The 18,431-nt window shown below is 51.0% G+C and overlaps 2 protein-coding genes across 2 annotated transcripts; one reads left to right on the forward strand and one right to left on the reverse strand.

Annotated features, from left to right (window-relative positions):
- Window positions 1-2,987: 2,987 nt before the first annotated feature.
- rps26 (ribosomal protein S26) lies at window positions 2,988-7,403 on the reverse strand. Its single transcript, XM_069187506.1, has 4 exons — window positions 7,224-7,403; window positions 5,907-6,084; window positions 4,225-4,355; window positions 2,988-3,085 (listed from the first exon to the last, which is right to left on the reverse strand). The coding sequence occupies exons 1-4, from the start codon at window positions 7,386-7,388 to the stop codon at window positions 3,050-3,052; spliced, it is 510 nt and encodes a 169-aa protein (XP_069043607.1). The 5' UTR covers window positions 7,389-7,403; the 3' UTR covers window positions 2,988-3,049.
- A 1,301-nt stretch (window positions 7,404-8,704) lies between these two features.
- ccdc65 (coiled-coil domain containing 65) lies at window positions 8,705-17,352 on the forward strand. The gene is made up of 8 exons (XM_006629459.3): window positions 8,705-9,237; window positions 10,130-10,297; window positions 10,578-10,747; window positions 11,185-11,323; window positions 13,783-13,980; window positions 14,162-14,380; window positions 15,524-15,676; window positions 16,658-17,352. The coding sequence occupies exons 1-8, from the start codon at window positions 9,097-9,099 to the stop codon at window positions 16,964-16,966; spliced, it is 1,497 nt and encodes a 498-aa protein (XP_006629522.3). The 5' UTR covers window positions 8,705-9,096; the 3' UTR covers window positions 16,967-17,352.
- The last annotated feature ends 1,079 nt before the right edge of the window (window positions 17,353-18,431 follow it).

An 18,431-nucleotide genomic window follows, 5' to 3' on the forward strand; every position in this document is an offset into this window, starting at 1 on the left:
ACATTGGCGAGCTTTGGGCCGTGGTTAAGAAGTGCCCACAAACCCTCTACAAAGAGGCCCAGAGTTCCCCAGGGCAACAGGAGAGCCCTCGTTAAAATGGTACCAGCACTGGGCAGCACCTGAGCCCAATTTGTATTTTTTTTTTCTTGCAAAGCAGCTCTTCAAAGAGTCGCGAACAAAGTGTCTCTTGTCTCCTGCTGTCCCAGACGACCCCTTGTACAGAAGATGCTCTACTTTATTTTGTTACTAATGTATAAAAACTCCAGAAGTGCAATATGTCTTTCCTCCTGGCTTTCCTTTCTCTGTCTTCGGTTGCTTCCACCCTGTTTGAAGAATCTTTCTGTTTTTATCAGTTTGTACTCATTGTGGATCGCTAAGTGTCTTCCCTTTCAGAACCTTTATTGGTTTTTATTTTTTTTTTGTTTCCTGTGAATGGTATGGATCGCTTTAAATAATAAAAATGAAAAAAAATATTAAAAACTACTGCAGAGCCTTTGTATATGTATCATACTGTAATTAGATATATTTGTGTAATGGAGATAAACTACTGTAAGTTTTGTACTGTATTGGCGGAAGGTCTATTATAAATAAATACAAGGAACTTTAATTCTAGCCGTCTGCTGCTTTTATGTTGAAACACTTCAGAGGGTTCGAGGTAAATATTATCCGTTATCCAATCACCTGACTTCTGTGATTGGCTGGATGCTTGCGGGCTTGCGATGATGTTTTTGAGAAACACTGGTCTTCCAATCGGCTGTGACTCTCCTGTCGGGCGCTGGGGTGCTCTGTGTGTGTTGAACAGGAGTCGCTCTGACAGGTGTGCACGTCAGAGGAACCTGTCTATGTGTCTCAGTCTGTCCTGAGTAGGTGCAGGTATGACCACGTGAGAGCCTGGTCTTGAAATTCAGTGGGGATTTTCCCAGCTCTGGTCTTGCAAGACACAAAACTGTGTCTGCTGCTTTTCATTCCAGCTGAGCTCTACATTTCCAGTGCTAACTGATTACTGAACTGCTCTGCTTGCATGTTTAGATTTTTATTCAGCTTATTTCTTCAGCCAGTCATTAAGTGTGGGAAATACCCCAGGGACCAGTTCTACGACTGCAGGGCATAGAACCCGACACAGCCTCTCCTCACCGTGGTGGCTGGTCATTTCTGACTAAACAGCTTTTTCTAGTTGGTCAGTTGATGATCCGCCGATCCAGGTGGTGCACTGTGGGAGTGACACTTGATCAGACACACCCACATTGAGAGTTAAATGCAGTTTAACTGTTAAATGCTCTTTCCTTCTGCGAAGGGCTGGTTGGCTGCATTTCAGGCAGCACACCTGGATGAGAGCTGGTCTTATGAGAGCAATCACAAATCTCATCCGACGTTTTAAGAGCTGAAAGCAAAGGTACTAATGTGCCCCGAATAAAAACTGAAATAGCTTAGCCTGCAATTAAGAACCGACTGGAACAAAAAAAAAACAGAAGACACGATGTCCGTCCGGGACCAGGGCTACAAACCTGAATCTATCCCTGTATCACTCCCAGCCTGATTGTCCTAGAGGTCTGATCTTCAGTCCTGGTGCTGGAGGGATACCTTGTCTTGTAGTGTTTATTAACGCCCTGGGCTCCTAATCCATCATTGGAATTATACTGGAGCAAGGATAGGAAAGGCTAAATTCAAGAGAGGGAAGACCAAGACCAAACTGGCACCACATGGACGAGGACGTTAAAAGCTCGATTTGAGAATCCACTGTAACCCTCACCCCTCCGAGGCAGTAAGGCCTCTCCTCTGGTACTCTGGCTGTACCTTCCGTAGGCTCAGGGCTGACTACCTTCACTGCGACAGGCAGGCCCACCGTGGCTGGCTGAAGCCAAGAGTACCAGCAGGGGCCCAGACAGGAACAGGGCAGTCCGGTCCAGGACAGGCCTCTGAGGCTGTGTAGAAGAATGGTGCTCGCTGTAGAGGCACCACTGTGGGGTTGTAGCAAGGGGGACACCATACCTTCACCTTCCTGTGACTTATCTCTGCCATGCTCCCACCACCAGAGGCTGGCACACCCCTTGCCCAAGCACACTGGACGTGGACACTCATCTTTATGGCACATTGTTCGCAGTTGTGAAAATCCAAATTTAAACCTGGGCGATCCAGCCCCGGTCCCTAAAGGATGCTGTCTACATGATTACCAGCACCCTATAGAACAGCCCTGGGGTGTCCCCCCACTCTTGCTTCTAGCTGAGCTTTAGAACTCCAGTAACTAATTGTTCTGCCTTCTTGTTCAGGCTTTTGGCACCTTGTTTCAGGCCCGAGTTTCCAAGATGCCCAACTTCAGAGGCAGCACTTTTAATAATTTCAGCCCATAGGTGGGAAAGACTAAAACATGGCTTTATTTTCCTTTTATGGATCCAGGTGGTCAGACTTAAGGTAACTTCTGAATCTAAAATCACTTCAAGGTTGACAAATGCAAATTTAGGTCAGCATCTAATGAGTTTAGATTTAGACCTAGGCCACAGATAGAACACTGAAATTAGCCTGCAATTAAGAGCTCCTCTGCAGCAAAACCTAGAAAACATAGGGATCTCCAGGACCAGGGAAGGGATCCACTGCTGCATAGCAACAGCACCCAAAGAGCTGGGAGAAGATCAATTGGCCAAGTTAAGCCAAGAAGCTAATTTATGTAATTAAAAGTCAACTTGGAATGAAGGAGCCCTCCATTGGACTGCTTTGACAAGGACTGCCCCCTTGTCAGACCAACAATACTTTTTCACCACAAAGACCTCAGAACAGCACTCAATTCAGAATTACACAGAACTCTTCTCCCCTTAACAGGGGTCTAGACTCTAGTGTGTTCTGCTGGTCTATGCAATGAATCTGAACTGTTGCTGAACTGCAGGAGAACTAGACCTCAAGCCCACTTGGGAGTGAAGAACCACAGTCGACAGCAGCAGCAGTTCCTATTAAACCCATCATGACCTGGTTAGAAAAAAAAGCACCAGAGGCAGTTCAGACTTCTGGAGTCTTTATTTTAATGTAGAAATTTACAGGATCTTCATGCTCATCCACATCACATGGGCTTGGGAGGAGCTCTCGGGGCACCACCCTGTAGAAGGAAAATGAATACCATTAAGACAAACCAGACCACAGCTTCCATTTTCATTTTTAACACCAACTTTTCATACATTTCCCTACACCTCCTAAGCAACCCACATGTGTACCCACCGATACAGCAGAGTACTTCCCTGAGGCCGCATGTGGACACTACCGCACTCACAGGTCCAGCCAGGATACAACCCACACCTGCCAGGCAGGAGATCTCCCCACAGGGGTGCATGAGCTCACAGGTGACAGGCCAGTACGCAGGCGTGTCAGCGGGTGGCGCCTCTGGAGATCGCCCCTCAGTGACAGGCCAGTATGCAGGCGAGTCAGCGAGTGGCGCATCTCTGCAGATCGCCCCTCAGTGACAGGCCAGTCAGCGAGTGGCGCCTCTGGAGATCGCCCCTCAGCGACAGGCCAGTACGCAGGCGTGTCAGCGAGTGGCGCCTCTGCAGATCGCCCCTCAGGGACAGGCCAGTACGCAGGCGTGTCAGCGAATGGCGTCTCTGCAGATTGCCCCTCAGGGACAGGCCAGTACGCAGGCAAGTCAGCAAGTGGCGCCTCTGGAGATCGCCCCTCAGTGACAGGCCAGTACACAGGCCAGTCAGCGAGTGGCGCCTCTGCAGATCGCCCCTCAGTGACAGGCCAGTAAGCAGGCGTGTCACCGGGTGGCACCTCTGGAGATCGCCCCTTAGTGACAGGCCAGTACGCAGGCGTGTCACCGGGTGGCACCTCTGGAGATCGCCCCTCAGTGACAGGCCAGTACGCAGGCGTGTCACCGGGTGGCACCTCTGGAGATCACCCCTCAGTGACAGGCCAGTACGCAGGCGTGTCACCGGGTGGCACCTCTGGAGATCGCCCCTCAGTGACAGGCCAGTACGCAGGCGAGTCAGCGAGTGGCGCGTCTCTGCAGATCGCCCCTCAGTGACAGGCCAGTACGCAGGTGTGTCAGCGAGTGGCACCTCTGGAGATCGCCCCTCAGCGACAGGCCAGTACGCAGGTGTGTCAGCGAGTGGCACCTCTGGAGATCGCCCCTCAGCGACAGGCCAGTACGCAGGCGAGTCAGCGAGTGGCGCGTCTCTGCAGATCGCCCCTCAGCGACAGGCGTGTCAGTGGGTGGTGTTTCCCTGGCGGTGGGACACTCACGCCGGGTCTGAAGCGGGGCGGCGGGGTGCGGTCCTTCCTGGCCTCTCGGGAGCGGTTCCTCACCACCTTGCTGTGGATGGCACAGCTCACGCAGTAATGCAGCTTGACGTACAGCTTGGGCAGGACGTAGGCTACGAGGGAGAGGAGAGGGGAGCGGTTACACAGCGCCGCTGCTGGCACTAAGCGGGCAGAAGGCTGCCCCATTATTAGCATTAAGATTCAACAGTGCTATGTGTGTGTGCTGTGCCTACAGTAACACAGCCTTGCTCTACAGACCTCCTGCCTCAAGCATGTTTTATTTCAAATGGAGTCCGAGCACACCGGACCAAGACTTGCATAAAGCCAAACCTCCCCAATAATATGTGAAAAATCAGAGACCAGGAAACATTACTTTCCTCACTTTATCCTTAGATCAGTACAACCCCAAGGAAATCAAGAGTGTGAACTCAGGGAGTCTCTCCCCCACCGGAGTTTTTTGGATTAACTTCCGAGCAACCAGGCGACCAGCTTATTTTAGGGATCCAGGCACATCACTGCAGATCTCTTACAGTCAATTCTGAAAACCATCACCTGCCCCCAAGTGCCTCCTGCACTGCAGAGGACACCACTGGAAAAGGGTTAGCCTATTCTGGCCTCAGAGGAGCGAGCGCAGGCCAGGACACGGACCGTTTCAAGGCTCTACTGCCCCCTACTCCTCTGCAGCATGAGGAACGGGCCTCTTGTCAAACTCTTCAGGCAGACTACAGGGAGTCCTTCAAGGATCTGCTCGTCTGGATCAATAAGCTACTGACAAGCAAATGAGTGAGGCAGGCTGAATACTCTCCTGATTCTACATAACCCTTTTAGCTAAACAGACCAATAATGTGACGGTCTTTCCTGACCTTCACTGTATAACATGCTATCCTGGAGCTCTCAGCCCCTGCCAAGCGCACTCAGCCCTGTAGAGAGGCGCTGCAATCTTAACAGCAACTGAATTAAAAAGCACCCTCGTAGAAAAATCAGAGCACTGCACAAAGCCTAAAACCCATAAGACCTACAAGGAAAAAGCCACATTAATTTACTACTTCATGCAATTCAGGCCTTGGGGGGAGCCAGAGCCTGTCCCAGCAAGCAACAGGTGAAAGTCAGTGCACACCCTGGATGGGATGCCAGTGCATGACAGGGCAGACACACCCACTCACACCAGGAACAAGACAAATAATCTTCCAGCCTGTCTTTGGACTGCGGGAGGAAACCAGAGCACCTGGAAAAAACCCACACAAACCTGAGGAGAACATACAGACTCCACACAGATAGCAGTAAAAAGCCAAACTGAAACATCCAAGCTCCAACTTCAACATGTAGGATGAGGACACCCATCTCTGCTTACCTCACACTGATTGGACTGCAGAAACCTTATATACCACTCACAGAGCCCTGGAACCCTGCCACGCGAGCACGGCCCCTCGGACCCCTCCTGTTGACCCCTGATGCCATTCCAGCATTTTATCTGCTGTCGTCTTCCCAGGAAAAACTGTCCTCAGACACAATCAAATGCTACAGATTCCAAACCGGGCGACGGACCTGAAATGCCCGGAGTGTCTGGGAGGACTGAGCAGTCTGCCAAACGCCACGCCAGACCCAAACGGCCGACCGCGGCACTCCCAGCTCCCCCGCTGCCGGACCCCAGCCCAGGCACTCACAGTCGAAGACGCTGGCCTCGGAGATGTCCCTGACGGCCGCCGCCTCCACGATGTTCCGGATGACGAACTTCTTGATGGCCTTGTCCTTGGGCACGCAGCGGGCGCAGTTGGTGCAGCGGATGGGCTGGACGTGCCCACGGCCCTTCTTGGCACGGCCGTTGTTCCTTCGCTTCTTGGTCTGCCGGGGAAAGGAGAGGAGGCTCATCTCACTCGGGGCAGAGGAATGCTCCAATACTATACATTCCTATATAGTGCCTTTCAGTACAGAGCACTCTCTAGGGAACTTGACACTGATCACACAATAGTTCAAGCAGGTAGCTGTGCCAGCAGGCACAGGCTGCTAAGGAACAGGTACGGGTTTATTCTAGGCTGAAAATAGAAGAAAAACAACACGACACCCGGAGAAGGCTCCAGAGCTAAAACGTTTTTCTGTTCTTTTCACCATGGAATAAACCTCTACTTGCTCCTTTGCTAATTACGGAGAAATTAAAAAAACGGGTAAGGAATGAAAGCCCATGGAAAACGGAGGGTTTTCAAGTCTCGTCTTAAACATCAACAGAGTCTACACCTTCCTACAGGGGGCCTCACAGACCGACCGAGGACAGCTGGAGAAGGATCTCAGGCCCTGCCAGGCGACCTCCTCTGCAGTGCGCCCGAATCCACTACGCCGGCACTCCCACAGAGCGGCGGGCAAAGTGAATAGCTGAAACACTGAATAGCATTTCCACTTTGCGGCGGCTTAATGAACAAAGATCGCACTCACTAAGCCGAGGTCATATTCAACACCGCACAGACGGGCTAACGCTGGAAGTCGTAGTCAAGCGACTACAATCCGCCCAGATCGTCCTGCCCGGTTTTACACCGCAGCTTGACGCCCGGCTTCAAACCGAAGAGACGCAGACGGAATACCCTCTCGTTAAACTGCGACAAACTCATTATTCTCATTACTAGCCTATCCGTAAGACAAACCAGGCACTTCTCGATCACTTTCCGCTACATGGCAATTTTTAAATTCCCTCAGGTTCACAAAACGGGTCAACACACGTATCGCGCTCTTCGATGGTCAAAGAGAAGATATATTTTTTCTCCGCCTCTCTCCTACACGAGGCCCAGAAGCAATCCTCCACGCGTCTACCCTTCCTTCCGCGCTGACCGCAACGCATTTTGTGCCAGAACTTCTTCTCCCTCAAACTCGGCATCGGACGCCGTTTATACTTTCTACTTTTGCAAAAAGACGGGAAATACAAGAGTATTTTGTGATTTTTAACCATTTTTCACCCTACAGAGGGCCCAGACGCGCCGCTGTGCCTCACTCACCATCTTGAACAGGAGGCTAGAAAGAGGACCGGCTTCCGCAGCTCCGCCGAATTTATACTCCTCCTCCGCACGGACTATTCCTCCGTTTTTCGGGACCCCAAGAGCTCCAAATGTGTTTATTTTTTTCCGAAACGTGTGAAAAATAAGTCCCACATATATACACATGAGAGAACAGTATTATGGTTAATTATCAGTGATACATGTTTATGAAGGAGCGGACTGTTTTCTCTCGGAAGGATCCCAAGAGCGGACCTTTGAACGTGAGTGGTGTGTTCCTATCCCACAGTGCACCATGAACAGGTCCTCACCATAGATATCTAAATTTTTTGAGTATTGTTCGTTTTCTTTGAGAGCTCCCATAATAATAAAAAAAGTCCAGTAATGTTTTTCTTATCTTTTTCCTATCTTCAATGAACGAAAAATCACATTATGGACCATATACGGTACACTAATATGAAAGGATAGTTCAAGTAACACACACGAAGGCTCCACAGCTGTAACTTTGTTTCTTTTCTTTTCAGTATGGAATAAACCTTTACTTGTTCCTATTTAAGGATAGTTCTAATATGATGCTGTACAGTGTACAGAGGTGAACAACAGTAATATTCAGTAAACACATGTTTACACAGAACACAGAGCTCCAGAACAGTACAGTGGAATACAGCGCACCACAAGCGTGCGGTACAGGGGTCTGAAACAGTACAGTACAGTACAGTACGACAGGAGCGGGCGGTACAGGGGTCTGAGACACAGTACAGTACAGTACGACAGGAGCGGGCGGTACAGGGGTCTGAAACAGTACAGTATGGGAGTGAGAAACACATGACAATGAAATACAGTGCAGTAGCTCCCACCCAGGTGTGCTCTGAATCGGGGAGCTGTATGAATTCGTTTACCGAGTCGCGGTTCTTGGAGAAGCGGTTTTCCCTTATTCCCACGCATTCAGACAGGTGAGCGGATCTCAGGCTGCAGCTGTCCCGGCTCGCAGAGAACACAATCAGCTACAGCAACAACCCAAACCGTGCCTCGCTATCATTTATAAAAAACCTTATACATTGAGAACTACATAGAATGTGATAAGTTTAACTGAGTACAACAGAATCGAATTATTAACACGGGGACAATGTACCCACAAGCAGTTGACGATCTGTCAAAGTTTAAAAGTAACAATAAGACCGCGCACCCTAGATTAAAATGAACATTTCCCTTAATTTCAAAATAAAGAACTACTGACGGCAGAAATGTTTTTTAAAGTGCAGTGAAAACCGCTCATTTTTCAATCTCCCTCCCGCGTCTCCCTACTCTAGACCCGGACTGTGGTGTCGCTGCAGTACCACCTTCGCGCGTTAGGTGGCGCCACACAAATTGGGAACGCCAGACGTCGCGCAGGCCGTTGCTAGGAGACGAGTGTAAACTGAAGGCAGCGGACCGGTCAGTTCCCTGGGCTCGGCTCTCCGGACATTCAGGTAAAAACAGTCGCCTGCACATATTACGGCTACAGTACACACACCGTTCAGAACACTACTAAATACACCTGTCACAGACATCTTTTACTGCGGGCGTATTGCGCTGGTTATCGACCGTGCACCGACGGTAGGGTTTCATCTGTGGAAATGTTTGGCAAATAGATATGCAATTCTGTACCATGCGTCCTAGTTACAGAAACGAACCGAATGTAATAAATATCTTTTTTTATATCATTGTTCAATGGCTTCTTCAAACATACATGCGTGTACTTAAACATGCAGCGGCGACAGCTGCTCCAAGCGCTGGAGCTTGTAAAGCAGCGCAGTCATTTCTGGATCTCGGACGGGGAGCGAGGTGAGGCCCTGACCGGCCGGGCAGAGGGCAGAGGTGCCCGGTGAGCAGCGAGATGCCGAAGAAGGGCGGGAAGAAGGCCGGGAAGCTGGCAGCCATGAGCGAGGAGGAGCGTCTGCTGTTCCTGCAGCAGAAGGCCCTGGCGGAGGAGGAGCTCAGCAAGAGGAAGGAGGACATGCTGACCCAGTTCCTCAAGGTGGGGGTGTTAGCACTGTACCCCCCTAAGCCCAGCACAGAGCACAGCCCCGAGCTAACTACAGCACAGAGTACAGTCCCCCTGAACCCAGCACAGAGCACAGCCCCGAGCTAACTACAGCACAGAGCACAGCCCTGAGCTAACTACAGCACAGAGTACTGTCCCCCCTCAGCCCAGCACAGAGCACAGCCCCGAGCTAACTACAGCACAGAGTACAGTCCCCCTGAACCCAGCACAGAGCACAGCCCCGAGCTAACTACAGCACAGAGCACTGCCCCGAGCTAACTACAGCACAGAGTACAGTCCCCCTGAACCCAGCACAGAGCACAGGCCTGAGCTAACTACAGCACAGAGTACAGTCCCCCTGAACCCCGCACAGAGCACAGCCCCGAGCTAACTACAGCATAGAGCACAGTCACCCCTTAGCCCAACACAGAGCACAGCCTGAACGAACTACAGCACAGAGTACAGTCCCCCTGAGCACAGCACAGAGTACAGTCACTCCTTAGCTCAGCACAGAGCACAGCCTGAACTAACTACAGCACAGAGTACAGTCCCCCTGAGCACAGCACAGAGCACAACACTGAGCATAGCCCAAGGTAACTATAGCACTGAGCACAGCACAGAGCACAGTCCCCCTGAGCACAGCACAGAGCACAACACTGAGCACAGTCCCCTTGTCTCTCTTAATCTCTCTGTCCCCCTATCCCAGCTGATCCCTGTCCTTGTTCTCCTCAGTCTCTCTGTCTCCCTATCCCAGCTGATCCCTGTCCTTGTTCTCCTCTGTCTCTCTGTCCCCCTCTCCCAGCTGATCCCTGTGCGTGTTCTCCTCGGTCTCTCTGTCCCCCTCTCCCAGCTGATCCCTGTCCTTCTCTGTCCCCTCTGCCCCCAGGACAAGCTGCAGAAGGAGGAGCGCAGCACTGCAGTGAACCTGGCCAAGCTGACGGTCCAGTGGCGGGCAGTGCTGCGCCGGGCTCGGGCAGAGGAGCTGCGCCGGGACATTGCTGTGCTCAGCCAGACCTTCGAGAGGGTGCTGGACCGCAAGGACAGCGTCATCAAGGTGGGCTGTCCCGGGGCTCAGAGCCACTAGCATTGGGTCAGGTCGTACTTTCGACTGGGAGCTCAGGGAGTCATGGAGAGGGACTGTCTGCTCTGCTACTGACTCTCTGTGTGAACCCTCTCGTGCTCCATCTTTCGGATGAGACCTTTGAGCAAGGTCCTGCTGTCGGTGGTATCTGCAGCAGTATCCGAGCTGAGGCCAGTGTGACAGCTCTGAGGGGATCTGTGTGGACAGCAGTGTCAGCTCAGAGCCTGCTAACGAAAGCCGCTGTGCCCGGCAGTCCCTGGTGAGCGACCTGAACGAGGCAGAGGAGCAGTCCGCCAAGGCCCTGCGCTCCCAGCTGCGGTGTGTGGACCGGCTGCTGCTGCTGCAGCGGGGGCGGCTGCAGGCACTCGAGCAGCACTGGGACAGCGAGCTGGAGGCTCTGAGCGCGGAGTTCAACACCGAGAGGTAGCTCTCTCCTCTCTGTCTGCTTCTCCTTTCCCTCTCCTTCACCTCTCCTCTTGTCCCTCCTTCTCTGTCTTCCTTTACCTCTCCTTTTCTCCCTCTGTCCTCTTCCTATCTCCTTGTGTCTGTCTCCTTCTCTCAATTCCCTCCTTCTTCTCTCTCTGTCTCCTTATCTCTCCTCCCTGTCTCCTCCCTCTCTCTTTATCTCTCTACCCTTGCTGTCTCCTCTGTCGGCCTCCTCTCTGCTCCCTCGCTGTCTCCTCCGTCTGTCCCCTCCCTGTCTCCTCCCTCTGTCTCTTTATCCTCACTACCCTCTCTGTTTCATCCGTCTGCCTCCTCTCTCCTCCCTCGCTGTCTCCTCCACCTGTCTCCCTCTCTCTCAGCCCTCCCTGTCTCCTCCCTCAGTCAGCCCTGACCGCGTGTGGTGTGTGTATGAGCAGGGAGCTGATCATGGCCCAGCAGCAGCAGGAGTGCTCCTACCTGGAGGATGTGATGTTCTCCATGGAGCAGAACTTTGCCGAGCTGGACAGCGATGCGCGGCAGGACTATCAGAGCACGCGTGACGAGATCAAGAACAAGGTGACTGGCTGGGCTGTACTGGGTGTACTGGGATTGTGCAGTGGATACGGTGGCAGTGGGGCAGGAGCCAAGTCTCCTCAGCCCAGGCTGATTCTGCATCCTCCAGTATAAATCCTCTAGAGGGAAACCAGCTTCCTAAGCTGTTTATTTCTGTCTGTTTATTTCTTCAAACACTTGCAGCACGTGCCAAGTTTCAGGTTACAGAGCCAAATGAAACTAAAACCTAGCTGCGCCGAGCCATGCTTAGAATTTCTCCAGCTATACAACAGTCATTGGTGCCCTCTTTTCAAAATTTTTTAGGTCCTCATTAAAAAACTTTCACCTAAAGAAAGTATGTCCTGCCCCCTGATTGTTACCTTTATTAGTGGCAAGAACAGTAAAGCACTTCTTACAATCACTGTGGCTTCATACTGTTATTGAGTTCCATCATATTGCACTGCTTCTAATGAAGCTGACAGTGTTTTCAACATCCAGGGAAACACTCTGTAAACATGTGGCACAGAAAATATTCTCTTCTAGTTGCTTCTAGGTGACAATCAGATAGTTTTGGTGAATTCAAAATCAGAAGTCAAACAAAGTGCAGATACTGGGATTGTGCACTGAAATAAACTATATATGCCTCCCGTTCAGTTTGCCCATTGTCATCTCATTCTACTAATGGCCAAAGTGAGCCATGGTTTATTATCTCAAATGATCATACAAAAGCCCCAAGAGTGACAGACTTTGTGCATTTATAGCCTCAAAGGTATATGCAGCTCAGTACTAACTTCCAATATACACTCTGAAAGATGCAGTGCAGTATATGACGTGCACGTGTCCCCATATGGTATCTTAAGCTGTCAGTGGTATAATTCTTAGTGAAACTCTCTGAAGATGCTTTGTTGAACATAACATGTTTTGTTTTCTAATAAGATCACATGTACACCTAGAATGACCAAAACAGAAAAAAACATATATTGTACTTCTCTCATATCATCTCAACACATACAAATTTCTTGATTGTAAGAAATAACCATCATTGCCATCTTGGTGCTCTTTGGGCATGTATATTTCAGCTACAACCCTGCACTGTGGGTGGAATTCAGTAGACAAAAACAATTGACTCTAGTTATGTGCTGGAAAAATCATACTAACTTTGGTCACTGTTACATATTTAGGAAATTTTTATGTTTTTGTCTTCTGTATGAATCTGGTGCACACTGGTTCAGACACTCCTGAATCCTGGCTGTAAGGTTCATGACAAAAAAATTTTCCTAGAGGAATCTGTCTGTCGGTATCCTGTCTGTAGTCTGCAGGTTCTGTCTGCCAGTATCCTGTTCGTCTGTATCTAGGGGAATCTGTCAGTATTTTAGAGGAATCTGTCTGTCAGTATCCCGGATGAATCTGTCTATCAGTATCCTATCTTTCTGTATCCTGGGGGAGTCTGTCTATTAGTATCCTGTCTGTCAGTATCCTAGGGGAATCTGTCTGTCAGTATCCTGTCTGTCAGTATCCCAGATGAATCTGCCTATCAGTACCCTGTCTGTCTGTATCCTGGGGGAGTCTGTCTATTAGTATCCTGTCTTTCTGTATCCTGGCTGAATCTGTCTGTCAGTGTCCTATCTGTCAGTATCCCGGATGAATCTGTCTGTCTGTATCCGGTCTGTCTGTCAGTATCCTGTCTTTCTGTCTGTATCCTGGTTGAATCTGTCTGTCAGTATCCTGTCTTTCTGCATCCTGGTAGAATCTGTCTGTCAGTATCCTGTCTGTATCCTGGGGGAATCTGTCTGTCAATATCCTGTCTGTCTGTATCCTGGGGGAATCTGTCTGTCAGTATCCTTTCTGTATCCTGGGGAAATCTGTCTGTCAATATCCTGTCTGTCTGTATCCTGGGGGAATCTGTCTGTCAATATCCTGTCTGTCTGTATCCTGGGAGAATCTGTCTGTCAGTATCCTGTCTGTCTGTATCCTGGGAGAATCTGTCTGTCAGTATCCTGTCTGTCTGTATCCTGGGAGAATCTGTCTGTCAGTATCCTGTCTGTCTGTATCCTGGGGGAGTCTGTCTGTCAGTATCCTGTCTGTATCCTGGGGGAATCTATCTGTCAGTATCCTGCCTGTCAGTATCGTGGGGGAATCTGTCTGTCAGTATCCTGTCTGTCTGTATCCTGGGGGAATCTGTCTGTCAGTATCCTGTCTGTCTGTATCCTGGGGGAATCTGTCTGTCAGTATCCAGTCTGTGTAGCCTGGGGGTCCTGTGTGTCTGGCAGTATTTGCAGTCTTGCAGTTAGCAGGAGACTGGCAGTCCTGGAGTGGGAGTGGGTGCATGTGCGGTATTGCAGAAAGGACCCAGAGAGGTATTACGGAAATAAGCTCTTCTTTCATCTGCCTGAATTGGACTGTAGGCCTAGCACTGATCTCCATCTTCGCTGTAGTGCCTATTTCACCTGGTGTATTTCTCCTTCTCTCCCTCCCGCTGCCAGAACATTGAGGAGAAGCATGCCCTGCGCATTCAGCTAGAGGGCGCCGTGGAGGAACTGTGGCGGCAGTTCCAGCAGGCCCTGCGCAACTACAACGAGGCCACAGAAGACCGGCGAATCGCCTTCGAGGCTCTGCGCGCCCGAGACCAGCGCAGCGCCCAGGAGATCGACGCTCAGATGAAGAGGCTGCAGAAGATGCAGGTGGGTGGGGAGCTGTGTATCTGGCACTTCATGCAGGAAAGCATTAGAGCTCTCAACCGGTTCCTTTCTGCAACTTGATGTGTCTGAATTGGAACTTTCTACCCGCATGTTTCACAGATGTGAAGCAACTGAAACAAAGTCTGTGCATCTGGGTTGGTCTGTCTGTGCCTGTGTTTCCCAGGACTCGATTTCAGCCCTGCGCTCACGCCTTGCATCCAGCCAGCGTGAGAGTGAGGAGGCGGGCCGTGCCCTGCGGGCCGCGCGGGAGGAGGTCCAGTGCCAGGCCCGTCAGCTCAAGGCCCAGCTGAGCCGTGCCCGCGCACGTGAGAGGAGCCAGTTGGCCACACTCACCGTGCACAGTGCTGCTGCCACCAAGAAACTGCAGCACATCATTCACAAGGTAGGGGCAGAAAGCACAGGCCTGTTGTACACAGAAACCAATTCAGGGCTATTCTACACAGAGCACGCACTGCACAGAACAGTACAGGGCTCTTATACACAGAGCACACACTGCACAGAACAGTACAGGGCTCTTATACACAGAGCACACACTGCACAGAACAGTACAGGGCTCTTATACACAGAGCACACACTGCACAGAACAGTACAGGGCTCTTATACACAGAGCACACACTGCACAGAACAGTACAGGGCTCTTATACACAGAGCACACACTGCACAGAACAGTACAGGGCTCTTATACACAGAGCACACACTGCACAGAACAGTACAGGGCTCTTATACACAGAGCACGCACTGCACAGAACAGTACAGGGCTCTTATACACAGAGCACGCACTGCACAGAACAGTACAGGGCTCTTATACACAGAGCACACACTGCACAGAACAGTACAGGGCTCTTATACACAGAGCACACACTGCACAGAACAGTACAGGGCTCTTATACACAGAGCACGCACTGCACAGAACAGTACAGGGCTCTTATACACAGAGCACGCACTGCACAGAACAGTACAGGGCTCTTATACACAGAGCACGCACTGCACAGAACAGTACAGGGCTCTTATACACAGAGCACACACTGCACAGAACAGTACAGGGCTCTTATACACAGAGCACACACTGCACAGAACAGTACAGGGCTCTAAGATCTCAAGACATATTGTGCAGTACAGTAGGTTTAAAACAACACGAGCTCTGGGTGCACTAGTCCTGTACACTAGATCACCACTCAACCCTGACACCTTTCCTCTGCACAGCCTCCGACGATGCCCCTTTGTCTGTCCATTGTGTATGTTTTTCTGCTGTGTCTTGGCATTATGTAGCTGGGAGACGACAAGTGTGCCAATTCTGTGTGGCACAGTCACACACTTCCTCTCTCTGAGCTTGACAGTAACTCTGTGATCAGATAATAGATTTTTATTTCCTTCTATATCCCTCCTTGTATCAGATGTTGTGTGTAGACACAAACCCCCTCTCTCTCTGTCTCTCCCCAGTCTGTGGCTCTGTAGCTTCAGTCTGTCAGTACCAGTGTGGTTAATAATCCCATCACTTTCTCTCTCCTTCTACCTTCTCCCTCAGGGGGAGCGACTGCTCAGACTGACAGAGATGTGCAGGAAGCTGGAGACAGAGCAGGAGAAGGTGCTGCCGTTCTACCCCTCCTCCCTGAGCGCTGAGGAGCAGAGCCAGGAGAGAGCTGCTGCTATGGAGCCCCCTTCCGAGCAGCTGGCAAAGGTAACTCTCACCTTACAGGTAACACATTCGCTCAGCTCACAGGGAGATCACTCACCGACAGGTCACACATTCACTCAGCTCACAGGGAGATCACTCACCGACAGGTAACACAGTCACTCAGCTCGCAGGGAGATCACTCACCGCCAGGTCACACAGTCGCCCAGCTCACAGGGAGATCACTCACCGCCAGGTCACACAGTCGCTCAGCTCACAGGGAGATCACTCGCCGACAGGTCACACAGTCGCTCAGCTCACAGGGAGATCACTCACTGACAGGTCACACAGTCGCTTAGCTCACAGGGAGATCACTCACCGCCAGGTCACACAGTCGCTCAGCTCACAGGGAGATCACTCGCCGACAGGTCACACATTCACTCAGCTCACAGGGAGATCACTCACCGACAGGTCACACAGTCGCTCAGCTCACAGGGAGATCACTCACTGACAGGTCACACGTTCGCTCAGCTCACAGGGTGATCACTCACTGACAGGTCACACGTTCGCTCAGCTCACAGGGAGATCACTCACCGACAGGTCACACAGTCGCTCAGCTCACAGGGAGATCACTCACTGACAGGTCACACGTTCGCTCAGCTCACAGGGTGATCACTCACTGACAGGTCACACGTTCGCTCAGCTCACAGGGAGATCACTCTCTGACAGGTCACACATTCGCTCAGGTGTTTGGGAGATCACTCGTATAACAGGGAAATAATTGACCTGACAGGTAGCACAGTCATTCACCATACAAGTAACATATTTAATGGACAGGTATTTTATTTACTCACCACACAGATAACTCTCTCACCTGACAGGTGTCTCATCGCACATGTAACTCTCTAGCTGCATGGGTAATTCATTCATTCACTTTAGTAGTAATCACACACTAGGCAGCTGTTCCCTGACTGCGTACACTATGATGAGTGGCAGCTCTCCCATAAACAAGTGAGCCCTCAGATCACCCCATTATCTTCTCCCCAGGCCATGCTGGATTACTCGGATCTAGAGGGCTTCTGGCAGCGCTATAACAAGGTTCTGCTGGACCGGCTGGCCCTGGAGCGTGAGCGGGCGGCCCTGGCAGGGGAGAATGGGCAGCTGCGTGCCCTGCTGAAACAGTACCTGGATGGCATCTCCGTCAGCGACGAGATCCTGCGCCAGCACAACCCGCTGCTCATCGTCAGTCGCCACGGCCCGGTGCCCCCAGCCGCCCCGCCGGTCTCCGAGCCCCGCGTCGCCCGGCCGGCCCACACCGTCATCGAGGCTGCACACATCGTGCAGCGCACCCTGTAGGGCGCAGACAGAGGCGCGTGCGCCCGCCCTCCGCGCAGGCCACTGGTGAGGCCCTGCAAATGTGCCGTTGGATCCAGACAAATGACCGACTTGGCTGTTGGCCTGCTCCTTCAAAATGTCAATCAAGCCATAACGTGTCAAACACTGCTGTTGCCGTCCTCTGCCCAAATTCAGCGAGACGGGTCTGACCCAATCTGCACAAAACACATTAGTTCTGTAGACCTTCCGTACTTAAATCAACAGAGCTGCTAGCTTCAGTGTTTTGAATGCTGCGTATAGCACCCTCGAACGCAACAAACACTTGACAGGAAAACTAAGGGAACGTTTGTTTAGGTATGCAACTGGCTGCTGGTGTTTAATTAATCAATAAAACCCTGTAATCATAAGTAACCAAAACCAGTATCATTGCTGTTTAAGATAATCACATGAAGTGAACATTACTGTAAAAAATGTCTTTTTTGAAGAATGTCTCCACTGTTAGGCACTTTGTTTCTTATTCTAGAAATAAGAATAAGAAACTGTTTATTGAAAGTAAATATTCAGTTGTTCACTTTAATTGTGCAGAATTAACACCTGAATAAGTATGATTCAAACTGAAATGAGATTAATGTTAATTAACAGCTCACTGTCGCCAATGATGCACATTTTGTTGCCGATTTGGAGGCAGAGACAGTGGAGTTGTTGCATTACAGTACAGTTGAAGTCTTGTGACACACCTCTGCTGCAGTGTTGCTCAGGATTCAGGGTGGCCAAACACAAAGAGGGCAGAGGCCAGCTCACAGGGAGATCACTCACCGCCAGGTGACACAGTCGCTCAGCTCACAGGGAGATCACTCACCGCCAGGTGACACAGTCGCTCAGCTCACAGGGAGATCACTCACTGACAGGTCACACAGTCGCTCAGCTCACAGGGAGATCACTCACCGCCAGGTCACACAGTCGCTCAGCTCACAGGGAGATCACTCACCGACAGGTAACAGTCTCTCAGCTCACAGGGAGATCACTCACCGCCAGGTCACACAGTCGCTCAGCTCACAGGGAGATCACTCACAGACATCACACATTCACTCAGCTCACAGGGAGATCACTCACCGACATCACACATTCACTCAGCTCACAGGGAGATCACTCGCCGACAGGTCACACAGTCGCTCAGCTCTCAGGGAGATCACTCACGGACAGGTCACACAGTCGCTCAGCTCACAGGGAGATTACTCGCCGCCAGGTCACACAGTCGCCCAGCTCACAGGGAGATCACTCACCGACAGGTAACAGTCTCTCAGCTCACAGGGAGATCACTCACCGACAGGTAACACAGTCGCTCAGCTCACAGGGAGCTCACTCACTGACAAGTACAGTAACACATTCGGTTTGGGACTTCAGCACTGGAGGCATGTGGCCCAACCACAGCCAGGCTCTTCTCAGGCAGGACAAGAGAGGCACTTCAGGACTAGTCAGCAGTTGG

This window comes from Lepisosteus oculatus, chromosome 1, assembly GCF_040954835.1.
Source record: "Lepisosteus oculatus isolate fLepOcu1 chromosome 1, fLepOcu1.hap2, whole genome shotgun sequence".
NCBI classification, from domain to species: Eukaryota; Metazoa; Chordata; class Actinopteri; order Semionotiformes; family Lepisosteidae; genus Lepisosteus; species Lepisosteus oculatus.